Below are 16,112 nucleotides of genomic sequence, written 5' to 3' on the forward strand. Positions count from 1 at the left end.
TTCTCTGAACCTCTCCCCAGGGGCGCAAATGTGTAGTGGAGTGTCTTGTTTTGGTCAGTTTTTTAAATAAATATTCACATTGTTCGGTGTGTGTTAGGGGAGGCAAGTCAAAAAAGGATGCCTTGCACTTGAATAGGAAGGTGATGCAGTTTATGATGGTCTTTAGTTCCTGGGGGAATTTATTCCAAAGTCTCAGATCAGCCCCCAAGAGAGTTTTGTCTCCTGCACAGACAAGCTTTACCTTTATTTACTTTCCTTTGTGCCAGAGGGGTGTAGTTGTTGATCACAGTCTTCAACTCAGAGTTTCAGGTCGTTTTTTAGATATGTTCAAGGAGCTCCATGGCCTGGGACAAGTATAAGGACTGAGACTTGAACATGATTTGAAATTCTATGGGAAGTCAGCGTAAAGAGTAGAGAACAAGCCTGAAGTTCTTGCGGTAGCCTGTGTTGCTGAGGAGATGCTCTGCAGAGTTCTGTACTAGTTGGAGTTTCCTAAGTGCTGAAAGCTTCATGCCCAGGTATATTGCAGTGCTGTCGTCCAGCCAAGAAGTGGTGAAGGCATGAATAGCTGAGGTCAGGCCATAATCTGCCAGGATGGGACAGTCTCCTAGCCAACAAGAGATGATAGAAAGCATTAATCACAGATGTTGCTTTGTTAGAACTTAGCATCAGTAAGGAATCCAAGAGTATTCTAGATCATGAACCAAACTGACCAAATGTGGATGAGTACCTTCAGCCAAAGAAGAATACACTGTAGCTGCAAACTCCTCCAAATTCTTCCTTCTGCCCACCAGCATCACCACTGTTTTGCTTGTATTCAGTTTCAGCCAGCCAGCTCATCTTGGTGGTAGTGATGTGGTTGTATGTGGTGAAGAACAGTTAGACCTATGTACCATAGGCATATTGCTGGCTCTTGAGTTCATGCCGTTTGATCAGTTCATCTAATGGATGACTGTAGATGTTGAAAAGGAGCAGAGAGAGAACTTATCCTTGTGGGACTTTACAAGCAAGGGGTCTAGTGGTGAAGATGCAGTTTTCCATCACTTCTCATTGGGTATGTCCCTTCAGAAAGGACTCAACCTGTTTTAGCACACTACCTTGGATAACAGTTCTATATCCAAACTGATCTGAGGTGAGAAAAGGGCCTTTTTAAAAACATCAAGATTTCTTTTAATAGACTTGAGAGAGGTAAGCATGAGACTGAATCTGCTTCTGGAATGCTGGTGGTGGATTATGATTTGCTCCAGTTTATTCATTATTTCAATGTACTACTTTCTGGAAGAGAATAAGAGAGGATTTGCATGCATGATGGATTGAATATGAACAGTTTGGCAGCAATATCCAGTAGCCCAGATTCATAATTCAACCTGATCTTTTTAGTTGTGATTGGTCAGATAAATCATATGCTATTGTTTCTGTTCTCTGATTGGACGAGTGTAACTCTAAGGTTTGGGAGAAGGACTTCAAGAAGCCATGTGAACTTTGATTCTCTCAGGGAGAGGTAGCAATTTATGGTGAGGGAGCAAGATATAAGCAGCATTAGGTTATTCGTATAAAACGTGAAGAACATAGGCGCCGATTCCATGGTTGCGCCAAGGCTGGAACACCTACAGAAAAAAAATTGTGGGTGTTTAGCACCCACCAGCAGCCAACTCCCACCTCCCATCTGCCGGTGGCCCTGCCAATCAACTTTTCCCTCTCCCTCCCAGTGCATCCTGCCTGCTGTGATCAGCTGTTCTGCGGCATGCAGCAGGTGCTGGGGGGAGGGGGAGGAGCAGGGATGGGGCACGCTTGGAGGAGGGAGTGGAACTGGGCAGGAAGGGGGGGTGGGGGCTTAAGGGAAGAGGTGTGGTGGGGCCTGGGGCAGAGCGGAGGCGGGAAGAGGCAAGGTGGAGATGGGGGGTTGACGGAAGGGGGCGGGTGGGGTGGAGTGGGGCAGGAAGGGGTGGGGTGGAGGCTTGGGGGAAGGGGATTGGTGGGGGCAGGGCACCCCCGGGGCCTGGAGGAAGCTGGCACCTGTAGTGAAGAAGTCTTTTTCCTTTATGAGACACATAGGTAGAGGTGCCACAAGGAAGGCAGGGGCAGAACAGGATGAAGCCCCCACTCACTGCCAAAACATTCGGTAAAATTTTGTCCTCCAGCTGGGAATTCAGCTGCTGCTGCAGCCTCAGAGGCAGTGCAGTGCCAAGCTGGTAGGTGGTCTCCCCATGCCCCTGGAGAACAGCAGTGGTGGAGTAGCTCAGGCTGCTACTGGTGCCAGCTGGCAGGGGTGGCGCTGCCACTAGGACTCTGTGCATGCTGCCCATGGGGCAAAGGGGATGCTGGTTCTGGGGATGGGGGGTGGGATGGCTGGGGAATGGCATTACCATTGCCAGACCTTTTTTTACTGTGCAGCCTGCCCAGGCCCCACTCAAGAGCCCAAGCTCTGCTGCTGTTGCCTAACAACATCTGGGACGACACGGATTGGCTCCAGGCTGGCTCAGTCCCAGGTGTCTAGCCAGATTGAAAGTCCCAGACTGGCCACCACAGGGTGCTAGCACAGAGTGGGGGCATGGATCAGAAAAACAACAACCCCAGCCAACAATTCAACTTTGTGACTCAGGATCAGATGTGGTAAGGCCCATCCCCCCAGCCCCGCCCTTGACCCACCCAATTGAGGCCCTTTAACTCTCCCCCGGGAGCACCTACCCCAATCTCCTCCATTTGTCAGGATCTCCTCCCCCAAACCCTTCGATCCCACTCTACCCCCCAAAAATTCCCCCCCCCACCGAACTCCAGTTCCTGCTCCCCCACAGCCTCTATGCCACCCCCTGCTTCTAGTCACCCCCAACCAACTTCACCCTATTCCTCACTCCAGTCCCCCATAAACATATCTCATGGCTTCATTCCTGCAGACATAGCTGTGGGACCCACACCTCTTCTTCTGTCTCCTTAAATACATTCCACCACTTGCCCCTCACTTCCAGATGGCTCATTGGACTGTTTGCTCCTTCTTGCTTGTGAAAGGGACATAGTCAACTCCCTGGATTTTCAGAAAATAACCAAAAATTGGAGTGCAATGAAATCGTGGAAAATTTCCCTCGATTAACAATTTATCAGTCCAGACATTTAAAGTAAAAATTACTACATAATTTGTTGCTTCCTCATAGGCTGCAGAATTGCTGTTTTAGTTAGTTCACAAAGCTGATATCATTCAGTAAAATTTCAGGAAACTTTAGGTAAGTTTTTGAGACTTCACCCCCCATACACCTGAAACCCCAAGTGTCATCGTCCCGGTGACAATTAGGCTACTGGAAGATTTGTCATCTAGTGCAGAGTTTAAATCACATTCACACAGAGGAGCTGCTTGTGCATGTGCTGTCCTGTACTCAAAGGATGCATCAGATACTTATCTGGCTCATTTTAATGTCCCACGCAAAGGCCCCGATGAGCAGTGTCTCTCTGTTGTGTCAAGCAGCATCCATTGCTATATAATCTATATAATTCCTGGAATGAATATGTGAATGTGAGAGCTTAACATTCCACTTTCTGGATGTTCATGGAAAGTAGACATAAAAGGAGTCCAAGCATGGCTGACATGAGTTCATTTTAAAATTCAGGTGGAGAGCTCTTTGGAGCATTTGGCCAGCTCAGATACACATGGACAGAAAGAGAATTAATCATTGTAGTGGCACAAAGCCAGATGAGAAATAGAGCACTAAATTTCCCCCTTTATTCTCTCCATAGAACCACTCTTGGACAATCTAGATACTGCACTAATATCAAATGCCTAACAGAGTGGGGGTATATTTAAAAACAATTAAGAGGGGACATGCCATAAAGATTTGTACAGTGTTTTCAGGCTTCTTTTCTGTTGGGATGGGATTGTTGAATGTTCTCTGCAGATAATCATAGTCAGCCTGTCTCCTGATTTACAAATTACCTCTATCAAACCCAACCAAACATACTATTCATGCTCCTGGCAGGAATAAACTATGTGGAGAGGAGAAGGGTTGTGTATGGAGGACACTGCAACACATCAGAATATAAGTGCAGAACAATGCTGCTTTTGTGCTCCCCAGCTTTGGGAGCATTCTTGCCTTGGGAGAGAATATTGGTGGTGGTCTGTGAAGATGTTGGATCACTGCCGATTAAATAAACTCACCCCTTTTAAGGTCTGATCCAACTCCATTGAAGTCCAGGGGAGCCTTTCTGTTCACTTCAATAGGTGTTGGGTGGGGCCCTTATATGTTTGATCAAATGATGAGGCTTGAGCAATAAACTGTCACTGGCGCATGTGTAGATATTAAAAACTGAATTCCATTCGTGCAAGAAAGAAATGCATATCTGGTTCCTTCGTAGTGCAGCGCAGAAAAGGACACTTCTGATTCCTTGCACCCATATTTCTATAGTTCTCAAACCTGGGAAAAGAGTAACAGAATATTCTAAACATCTGCTGCATTGGAAGGATTGGAATGCCATCATACGGAAGCAACTGTTTTATTCATTGTGTAGTTATTAGCCATTGTTAAATACATTTGACAGTGAAAAAAAGTAAAACTTGTTTTTCTTTTCATCCTACAGCTAAAAATGGCAACAAGAAAGGTGAGAAAAACAAGAAAGGGAATGAGAAGATGCCAGATGGTGATTATGAAAGTCGAAGGGTCTATGAAGACGTCAGAGAAAGTACGTGTAGAGTTTCTAAAGTACCTTTTGGAATTCTTGGTTTAGCTGCTACTCTCTCCAGTCACATTTAAATTAAATTACAAAAGATATTGAAGAGTGCTGTGAAATGTCTAGATGCTGTGCTGATTATGAAATGGCGTGCTGAAATAACCTATGTTAGCACAGCGTGCAACAAAAGGTGGGGACAAGGAACCACGCCGTGTTAGTGTGGATGAAGTGAGATACAATGTAAGGTAAGGGGCCTAATTCTCATTTCCATTAAGGCCTCTTTTAACACCACTCGAGCAGTAAAAGGGCCCTTACAGTAAGTATCCCTCTTTGTGTGTTTAATGGCACCACAGTGTAAATGAGAATGAAGCCCAAGATATTTTTATCATTTATAAAAGAACAAGGTATAGTTTCATTTAAAACAAAGAGATTGGTGCTTTAAGAATGGTGCTAGATTAAGAGCTGTCTCTCTGGAACAGCAACAGTGAAATATTTCCCATTCTGCCATATCAATATGCCTTAAATCTGATCTGGAGGGTTCACCTCAATGTATGTGAGACTGAAATAGCCAAATGCTAATTGTGAGTGTGGTTTCTGTATTATGGATGCTTGTCCATTGTGATCTGAACTGATATTCCAGTTGATTTCATGAAAGCTAGCAAACTCCAGCAGGCTGTCATGATTTGCAATTATTACAAACCTCAGGTGGAATTGAATCAATGATCTAGCAGAGAAAGGCTTCATAATATCTTGAGAAATCCAACCTTCCTTATATTTATGGGAATTGACAGCATGTGCATACTATGAACTTCTATTTCTAGCATGGAGATTCAGACCAGCCCCGGAGTAACATGAATCTGATCTCTGCTCCTGCTTCCCAGAGTCCTAAGGTGTTTTTAAAAAGTTGTGGTTTTTTTTTTAAATAAAAGTTTTGAAAATATTTTCATGTGCAGGTGTATGAACCTAAATTTCTTTCTCAGTATGTCTATTCAGTGGCTTCTCATTCATGGAGATGGAAAATATTGCAATTCTATTGAATAGTTTCTGATTAATTTAGTTTTTTTCCATTGTGACTTACTCAAACATTTTGATTTTCATTAACGTGAATTGTCCAACAAATGTTTTATGTGAATATATGTCAGCCTATAGGCTGTTTGCGAATTATCTGCGGTGCGTGACTTGTCCAAGATCAACTTAATATTCCTCTGATTCTCCAGAAGAAGAACCAGCTACAAAAAATAGTACAGTTGAAAGTCTCACAAATTTTAGATTTAAAGGAGCTTTAATCATTTGGATTGTTTTGTATATGGGTGAATTTCAAAGACTCCAAGTATCTTGAAAGGAAAGACAGTCTTGTGGTTAAGTCAGTAAACTGGAATTCAGGAGATATGGGTTCATTTCCTGACTTTTCCACAGACAATCAATGTGGCCCTAGACAAGCATTTAACCTCTCCATACCTCAGTTCCCTGTATGTGAAATGGGGATGATAACATTTCCTATGTCTGATTTCTCTATTCAGATTGTAAGGTTCGATGGTATGTGGAGATATTCCAGAGAATGACAATTTCTTTCCCACCTGCCACTGCCAGAGTAGCTCCCTGGGCCTTCCCCATCTTTTTACTACTGCAAGCTCCCTAGCTCTCTCTGGCTTCTCAGTTCTCCTGATCCTTGGATCCATGGAGAGGGTATGTGTGGGCTTCCATCCCTAGCTGCTTCATGCACCCCCATGGAGGAGACCTGAGGGAGCCTCCAGACCCACTAATCTCAGTGCTTTCCATGGGGTCAGAAAGCATATCTTCAGCTTCTGCTGCTTTCCCTGGTCCCACTGAAGGGGTCAGGGGGAATCTTGAGGGACTCCTGCTTGGCACCTGCTACAGCCACCAGCCCCATGGAGACTAAGGCTAAGTGTTTTGTTCCCACTGCTCCTACTGCTCTGCCCAACTCAGACTGAGCAGGAAACTAAGGGGAGTCTCCAGCCCCAACACCTCTGATTGGCTTCCAATATTTTGTTTGGCCCTGAAGCAGGGTCCTGGAGGGAGTCTACAGATCCATTGCTGCTCAACCTCATTTCTTTTACCTCCTTGTCTATGCTTCAGGAAACAAAACAATCTTCCTCCTTGACTCCATTCCCCTTGATTTCTATGGAAGTTACACTTGAGTAGGGAGTGTTGGGCTGGGCCCAGTATCTCCTACCTCTAACACACTGAGTTTTACTGTAAACCATCTGAGTGCATGACTCACTACAGCATGTTGGGAAATGACACTTTGGAATGTGAACACTTGAAAACTAACTAGTTCATTCTTTTCCAGCAATTAAAGTATATTTATGTTCACTTCTTCAGAGAGAGCCTATATTACGCTGACAGTTTTACAGCCTTGCTTTACTGTCAGTGTCTTCCTAAAACATCGGTCAAATGAGGGGGAAAGTTCAAAATATATTAAAACTGTAGATGTGCCTAAACCACAAATGTCAGCTCTGGATTGTGAACCTCTGTCCCCACCCCAACTTTTGAATGGTGGGTTGAGATTATCCCATAAAAGTGAGGGGGGGGCATCTACAAAGCTCAATACCGGATCCAGGATCAGATTTGAAACCTCCAAAATATTTGGGGGTGGTTTGCATCTGAATTTTGACTGAAGCCCATCCTTCTTTGTAAACTGTATTGTAAGCTTACACTTACGGAAATCAAAATGGATTTACTGGGACACTGCAGTTAACAACTCCAGCACGCAAATAGAGCTTAAATTCTCAGCCTTTTCTTTCTTTTCATAATTGATAGATGATGTAAAATGTTACCAGGGACAAACAGAATGATAGTTGTCATCCACTTAGCTGGCTGGCCTGAGCACTGTGTTCTGAAGTACACAAGAAAAAAAAACGCTTTTCTTGTGTTCTTTAAATTTTTTTATGCTCCAAGCCAAAGTTTCATTTAGAAGCTCTCAGTGCCAAAAATATAACATTGCTTAGGCAAATTTTTCTGAATGTTGGAATATCTAGAAGAGACTCAGACAACTCATAGGTCAGTCATCCCAGCATGGAGAAGCTCAATCTTAAATTGCATTTCAGACAATCCCAGTGGTGCTCTACTGGTGCAGCAGCCTTCAATCTGCCCTAGTCTGTCACGGGAGGTTCACCCTAGTCTAGGGGATCTTCTGGAGATGTAGCAGCTCTTATCCCATGCACATTCCCTGGTGCTGATGAATTGGGTGTGGCCAGGGGAACCGGAGAGTAGCCAGGGCTTCCCTCTGTCCTGATGATTCTTGGCTGTCTAATGGAACCTGGGGACTTTTGGCAGCAGGGTGACCAGCCCAGCGCATCGTCAGCCTGAGCTCTAGGGAACAAGGACTTAAAGCCACTTATGCAGACAACCTCCACCTCTCCTCCAGTTGCTCTGTATGCTCCTTGACAGCAGGTGAGGATTGCAGCCTCAGTCTCTTCCACATCCCTCATTTGAAGGGCGAGATTCTCACTGCTGCTCCAGAGTAGCTAGACTGGAGTGGTTGTAAAGGGCCCTAAAATCCTGATTTCATCTGGTGGGAGGATTTCTGCAACTCAGATACTGTGGAAGTCAGCTGTAAGGCTGACTTTCAAGGACCCCTTGCAACCTTGACCTCAGGGGTAGAAAGAGACATGATGGAGATGGGAAGGATATTTCAAGGGCAGAATCACAGCACACGGTACTGCAAGGATTCTAGGCAGTGCTGTGACCTGTAGGGCAACTGAAGGAGGATAAGGTGAATTTGACAGACCCTTGTAGCACAAAACTTGCAGGCCAGGGCGAAGGGAGGCTAAGACAACTTTATACCACCATTATGCTTTCCTGATCCCAGGAGGCCCCCCCAGCCTAACTTTCCCTGAGTTCTTTGCTGCCCATTCTCACAGGGAGAGCAGCACCAAATGGTCAGCTTTTCTGGCGCTGCGATGTCATTCCTAGAAGTGGTGGCAATGACAGAAACGGGCATTAAAACTTACCAAAGGACACAGCATCATCCCAGTACTGCAAGGGCAAAAATATCTTCCCTACCATGTAGTACATGGGCTATGTTAATGGGGAGTTCGTAATCAGAAGTACCATAACCTTGGTTTGTTTTAAGAGAGAGTTGGACAAATATATGGGTGCAATTATATGATGGGGTTATTTGTGATGGTAGGGGCCAGGACTCAACAGACCTGGGGCTTCACTTATGTTCCAAAAAACTCATGCTTCAGGGTTTCAGCTGGCCACCTGCAGAGGTCAGGAAGGAATTTCCCCCCTAATGTATTCTGGGATTTTTTTGTCTCCTTCCTCTGAAGCATCAGGGGTGGTCACAGTTGGAGATGGACATTGGACGGGGAGGGGGGGCAGTGCTTTGAGGTGGCACTGAGCATTCTCTCAGTTGCGTAGCTGGCTGGTTCTTGCTCACATACTTAGTGTCTAACTGATCACTATATGTGGGGTTGGGACGGAATTTCCCCCTAGGCCAGAATGGCAGTGACTTTGGGTGGGGGTGAAGGGGAGGTTGTCTTCCTCTGCAGAGTGTGGATGCAGGTCACTTGCCAGGATTTTTTGTGTATATTGCATTTAATTATTTCCCTGCCAATGCGGGGGACCTTGGGCACAGGGCCACCTTGATCCCTCCTATTCTCTGCCATAACAGTCTAGTCTCCTGTGGGCTGTAATACGTCGGTCTAATTTTGATTGTTGGATTTAGTGTGTGTGTGCTGAGTGGTGTTGGTGCTCTGTGATGTACAGGAGGTCATACCAGATGATCTGGAGGTCCCTTCTGCCCTTAGAATCTGACTTTGTGCCCCTCCTTTCTCTTTCCTGCTTCTCTGAAACGTTACTAAAAATGGTGGTAACTCTTCATCTGAGCAAAATCAAGAACCCCAAATATCAAGAATATTTTAGGGTGAGTTGACAAATTTGTAAAATATGGGAATATTGTAACACTGAAAGCTTCCAACAGTTCCCTGTTACTTATAAATTGTAGCAGCTATGTCAAGTTTGCTTCTGGTGTACCTATTCCGTAAAATGTGGTGTTTGTGGGATGTAATTGGTCAGGCAAGTCCTAGGGTGTATTTTTTGTTTCCTGACTGGAGGAATGAAACTGGAAAACAAAAAAAGAAGACTAGCGAATTATGATTAATGCACTTTCTGTAGGAATTTTCTGCACGGTAACCTTTTGTACTGGAATTCATTCAACTTTCAGGACCTGAGACCTTTTCCACAAGTAAATTGGCACTTATGCGTGCGTGTTTGTGAACAACAAATAAAACCCCACAAAGTACAGCAGAGCACTCTCAGTAAGCTTACTTATAGAAATACTCACAAATCCACTCCAGGCATTCAGCACTAGTTTAGGATTATGCAGTTAAAAGGAAAAGTGACGCTTAAATGTCCTTTGGGTCCACTTTCTAAACCAATGTAAGTAATGACCCTTTATATTGTCTATGCACAGTTCTGCGAATGGATCTGAATTCTTTGGTATTGCCAAATAAGCTGTAGCAGTCTTCCGTGTAACTTTCTGAATGCTAGTCAAAAAGCAATCATTTACTGGGGAAGAAGGAAGCTACACGGCTCTTTCAAAGAGAACAACACAAACTTTTCAAAGCACAGCAAAAATGTTAGCAGCAGAGTCCTCACTAAACGGAAAGGTAGTTATGCAGTTATAACACCACCCAGCCCCTTAAAAATGCCGAGATAAAATAGCACAATATCCATCCTCCATGTGCTCATTGCTCACTTTCATTCCCTAATTCAGAGTCAGATTTCTTCCCCTTCCACATCTGAGTTAGAGAGTATTTGTTCATGTTCGACAAGCCCTTGTTGTGTAGTACAGAATGGGCCAGATTAGGTCTTCGGGCAGCAATAAAAGAGCTAGAGGGATAGAACTAGGCACTTGGGGTGTACATGAGAGTAGAAAGTGACATCGGTTAGTCAGAGGGCCTGAGGCCGACAGCTTCAGTTTCTTACCTGCATGGAGGGAGGAGGCTCTTGTCCCTGGAATGATGACACAGGCACAAGCTCAGTAACAGCAGAACATGTGTTTATTGCTGGGAGAGGGGACAGAGGCAGCTCCCCTCCCCTGGCCAGTACTGCAGAACCCCCAAAACACTTTTGCTTTTCCATGGCCAGAAAGCCCTCCTTCATCTCCTGGGTCAGCGGTTATTTTCCTCCTGGAGGAGTCACACCCTTTAGAGGCTGTGTGGGATAAAATGTGGAGCTCCATTAAGACTGTGTAAATGGGCACTGCTCCCACTCTGCTGTGGCCTGCCTTAGTTTCCCCCTGGATGAGGTAACAATAAGGTCCCAAGTAACAGCTCAGTCAAGGAGAAGCCAAACACTCCACCTTTACAGCAGTCTCTCTCCCTTTAATACAGCCTTTTGAAAGGAACACTTATACAACAACTTAACGGCTTTTACCGCGGAGTGCACATAAACAAACTCCCCTAACAAAAATCTGTCACAGGTAGGCTGGGCATCTGTCTCTCCTTAGAGGACTAGCTCTGTGTTGGGCTAAAGTCATCAGCAAGAAGATTTTGACCCTAATTAGGAGGCTGGAATAGAGATGGGAGAACCTCAGTGTTCAGACATTTGGATTGGGTAAGTGCCTAAGCGTTGAAACATTCATCTGAACCTGGTGTGAACTATTGGAACTTTTTAGGTCTGCAAAAACGAGCTGGGAGCCTCATAAGAGCAGGCTTCCTTGCAGGATTTCCAGTGTTTTGTTCTGATAGAGGGTTGCCACATCTGAGATGCAGAAAAGCTGACCACTGGCCAGTCCCCCACCACAGCTGTGAAGGTGCCCCACATCTCCTTCCACAAGCCCCTGCCTCCCTTACCCAACTCTTTACCCCTCTTTGATAGTGAGCCTCATGTCCGTCCTGGTCCCCAGTGCCAAGAGGAGCCACTGCAGTTTCAGCAGGTTGAGGGCTCGACACACAAAGCAGGACCACACTCCTAACTACATGATTTGCACGGTAGTTATAAGATCACTGCATGGCAGTGTGTGCATGCAGCTTACAGGGAATGTTGGTTCCAGGCAAGAAAAAAAAAACAGCACACTAAATCTTTTCACCCACAACCAGCAAGACGGTACAAAAACTGGCCAGGCCAATTAAGAACCAACCAAGGGGCAACCCTATGATCAGCTTGGAAATGCTGCGAGCTCCACCTTTCTTGTAGTATTTTGGCATTTCTTAACCAGAAAGCTCAGAGGGTTGTGAAAATGATGACTACTAATAATTTAAAAGACATTAACTGAACTTTTGAAACCATGAAACCTAGGTGTTGGTTTGAATTTGGAACAAAAATTCTTATTTAACCTGAATGGGCTCCCCCTTCTCTAGACTGAAGCCAGATAGCTGCGGGGAGGGGAAGTGGGTAATGGATGAAATAATTAAGCAGGGGAGGCAGTTGAAATCAAAGTGCTATCTGTACAGTGAGCAGCTGTTTGAAACCCAAAGTGCCTCAGAAAGATTGGCAAGGGCTGCCGTGAGAAGCAGCAAAACTAGTGGGATGTGGGAACAAGAAGGCCTGGATATAGTGTGCTGGTAAATTTACTTAGCTCTTTAAAAAGCATGCCCTTTCCACGGGTGGATTAAGGCATGAATGAATGGTGTGAATGATCTGGGCTCCATACTCAGATGGCTTCATCAATGGTATATTTTTCAGTGGAGTTCCTATGCCATTCATGGTTTTGTTTTCTCCAGCAGTAATCCCCAGTCCCTGCCAGCAGACTAGTTCCCAAAACACACCCCTCCCACTTTCCTCCTTTCCAGAAATGCTCTTCTCCCGGCTGAGCCAAATTGGGGCCTTCTTTTCTTGGTTTGGGCAATGTTTCATTTTATTTAATCTCTGGCTTGGGTTTCCTCAAACTCTTAGAATTCTAATTATTTCTTGCACTGTTACTTTTCCTCTTACTTCTAACTTCTTCAATGTTCTTTACGTTTTTCAGGGGTTAAAGAGCTTGTAAAACGTGGGGTGCTTTTGTGATAAAGAAACTTACCTATTGGGTGAGTTTTCCCATTTCATACAGCCCTATAAAATATCTACTTTTTGGTACCCAGGTGTATCCAAACAGCCTCCTGTTGTTCTCTAGCTAAATTTTGCTAGTTCTTTGCATCCCATGATGCAAATTGATAGAATGTTCAAGTGACCTATATGTTTGGGCCACTGACCAAGTCAGTCACTTTGGATGTTTTACTACAATGTTAGAGATGGGTTTGAACAAAAAATCCTTGGTTGAAAAGAATCTAACAGGAAAATGAATTAAAAACAAAACAAAAAACCCAACCCCAATTTATTTGTTTCTTCTAACATATTTAAGAAAAGGCAAACAGATTTCCTTCCCAGTCATTAAGCAAGCAAGCAAAGTCTGGAATTAGATAAATTGCAACCATATGAATTTCCTCTGAATGCACTGTGTGAGTAATAGCTCTCCTCATGAAGAGTATGTGTTTTTATTCAGGCCTCTCATTATCCCATATGAAATAGTAATAGCAGATTTATTTTTAAAATCTGTACTTATTACAGTGTCAGACAAATTTAACCTTTATATTATTGGAACTTAGGGCAGAAGTTTTAATTTTTAAAAGCTATTTTAAGATGAATTGGACTGATTTTAGGTATTTCCTGTTACCTGCTCTGTATATAGGTCAAGTATTTAAGCTAACCTGTCTTCCAGAGAGTCAGAAGTCATTGTCAGAGGACTGTCAGGTTCAGTGCAGGAGAGGAATAGAGGGGAACTAAGGCTAACTTGTGGATGGCATAATCACGGGCAGAACTTCATGTAAATAAACCTATCTAACCTTGAATAGTCATCCATTTAACCTTGGTCTCTCTTTCCCCTGCTGGCCTATAGAAGTTACTGCTGATTCAGGAAGAGAGAGAGACTGGATGGGGCTGGTATATGCACCCTTCTTGCTCGTTGTTACAACAAGGTGTAGGGCTGTGTTCCCTGGCTGACTGTTTTATTTGTATTCTCTCAGCCCTGGGACAGTTCTGTAATAGAGTTTGTCCCCCCATCCCCAGATTCTTTCTGCTGCTTATGAATGGGGAAAACTTTGATGGGCTTTATGGTTAGCAGCACGTTCTCAAGCAAGAATTTGTAAGTGGCAAGGAGTGGGAGGGATGGCTCAAAAGTGAAGTGTTAAAAGTTGCACCTGCAGTGTTGACTTGGTCACATTGCACATACGAAATATTTTCTGTTCCTGTTTTCCTTGGTAAATGCAAACTTTAATAAATGCCATAAAAATATCAGAGAGACGATGTGGTTGAGTTAAGCTGGAGATACCTGAACTCATCATTCTGGATATAAAAGAGATTTATAACCTGCCATGAGCTTAAAGCATATCAGTTCCTGTGTCTGCTTCATGCTTAATAGTTTAATGTTTTCTTTCAGCTGCAATGTGTTGTTTTAAATGCTATCATTCTCTATCCATCAACTGGTTCACCACGTGGCGTGGTAATTCAGTACCTCCCCATGCTCCCCTGCCAATGTGCCTCAATCTTGATCGGAGGAGAATATGTTAGAGATGATAAGACAGTTCAGGTTCCATATTCAGTCAGTCTTTGGATTCTGATTATCTTATGGAGGCAATCAGGGCACCTTGTGATGCTCGTTTTTGTATTGTACTAAGCACTGAACTAAGTTTTCAGATTCATTTCATATTGTCAGCCAGAGGCATCAGATGTGCACAAGTGAATTTCAGGTGCTACTAACTAATGTTAAATTAAAAAAATGACCTATAGTCAAAAGACTCTGTATCCCATTACCGGTCAAGAGAACCATCTAGTTCCCATTCAAGGTCAGATTTTTGTTCCTCAAGTTTGTTCTGCCATATCCCAATTGCCAGAGACATTCTGGACCGCCTCACATGAACCTATTTTGCTCTCTGCAAAGTTTTTCAAACCTCAGACTGCTGCTTCAAAGGATGGTAGTGCATCTGCTTCAGTATCCTCTCCAGCATATGTTTCATACGAAGACATTCAAACTGGCCATAGCCCAGACCCTAGATTGATTGATTGAAAGATGAGTGGTAGGTGGGTCTCTTTAAATAGCATTGATCAGAAAATGGAGTCAATTTCTGGTTCTGGCTCAGCTTTGCAGTCAAGTGTGACAGATTTAGAAAATACTTCCTCACCAACAGAGGTGCCTGTATTGATGGTTTTGAAGGTTAATAATTCTTTGCCACTAAATAGGATCAGATTTAAAATAAAAATCCTGGGCTACATCCGTAAGCAGTGTAAATCACTGAAATCAATAGAGCTAGGATAATTTACACCACTCGCAGATCTGATCCATGTATATGCGGCCATGAGAGTCACTGTAGTCTCACGTATACAGTGCCAATCACTCTGCAACCTGTGATGGAGGAGGGTAGGGTCTCTTCCCTGTGATTTCCCCCATGGGGGTACTCCGTGCTTAGCCTGGTGTTCAGGCTGTGCTCTTGATGGAAGAATCTAAGCAAAAATCCATAAAGCTGGCCACAACTCTTTATATATGTTATATGTCACACTTAGTCAAGTGGAGAAGAACCATTCTTTCAGTCAAAAATATGGGACTCTCAAATGAAATTCTCCTTATTGTGTCTGGCACAGTTGAAGACTAATGGGAGCAGTTTAAGAAAGGAAACCAAGGCTGCTTTTTGGCAGCAGTCGCATAGAAAAAGTTTGGATGAAGGGGAAATGGATTCCATATTTCTAGTGATTGGGATGTTGGCTACCTAATTAAGAAACAATTGACGGTTTTTGTGTTATGTTAATTTTCTGTGGCAGCACAGACTTTGTACTTAAGCCTTCATAATGATATCAGGATGGGCAGATTTGTTTATTCTTTTATTTTTCACATAGTCTCTGATAAAGCATTGTTCTTTCAGACGGGACCTCAATTTCATAAGAGAGGTATGTGTTAAACCTTCCTTGGTTGTTGATTGAATGATGGAAATTGTGTGCTATCTTGCATTGGAGCATGGCTACACTGGAAAGTTGTCCTACTTAACTATACCAGTATAGTTAGAGCAATACAACCCTCGTAGTGTGGATGCAGTATCCATATAAAGATGCACTATACTGGTATAACTATTCCCCTATGAGAAGGGGAATAAGTATACTGGTATAAAGTCATCCTTTTACAGGTAGAAGTGCCTCCACACAAACGCTTTTACTGGTATAATTATTTTGGTAAAGTTATATCTGTAAAATATTTAAGCATCGATCAGGCTATAATAATTCAGTGGTTGTTGTTTGAATTAGCTTAGCTGTTAAAAGACTGAAAGTCTTAGTTTAACTGTGTCCTTGACAATATGCTCCCTGTTTCCTTTTCCATTTTCATCCTTTGTCTTTGGGCCCTTATTGGCCCAAAGTAATATCTAATGTAGCAGTAATCTTCTTAGTTCATGTTCTTCTACTTAATTGCATGGACAAGGTTAAGATATCTTTTGTGCTGTAACTACTGTTTGTGTCCCCTCTGTGGA

At 43.6% G+C, this 16,112-nt stretch overlaps 1 protein-coding gene across 1 annotated transcript in view; it reads left to right on the top strand.

Annotated features, from left to right (window-relative positions):
* The window catches only part of CPXM2 (carboxypeptidase X, M14 family member 2), a 116,046-nt gene that overhangs the window by 5,989 nt on the left and 93,945 nt on the right, over positions 1-16,112 (top strand). The window contains exon 2 of the mRNA XM_054036032.1: positions 4,564-4,665. Within this exon, the coding sequence (XP_053892007.1) occupies positions 4,564-4,665 (102 nt within the window). The remainder of the gene's footprint in view (positions 1-4,563; positions 4,666-16,112) is intronic.

Source organism: Malaclemys terrapin, chromosome 7 (genome assembly GCF_027887155.1).
Source record: "Malaclemys terrapin pileata isolate rMalTer1 chromosome 7, rMalTer1.hap1, whole genome shotgun sequence".
Taxonomy (NCBI): domain Eukaryota; kingdom Metazoa; phylum Chordata; order Testudines; family Emydidae; genus Malaclemys; species Malaclemys terrapin.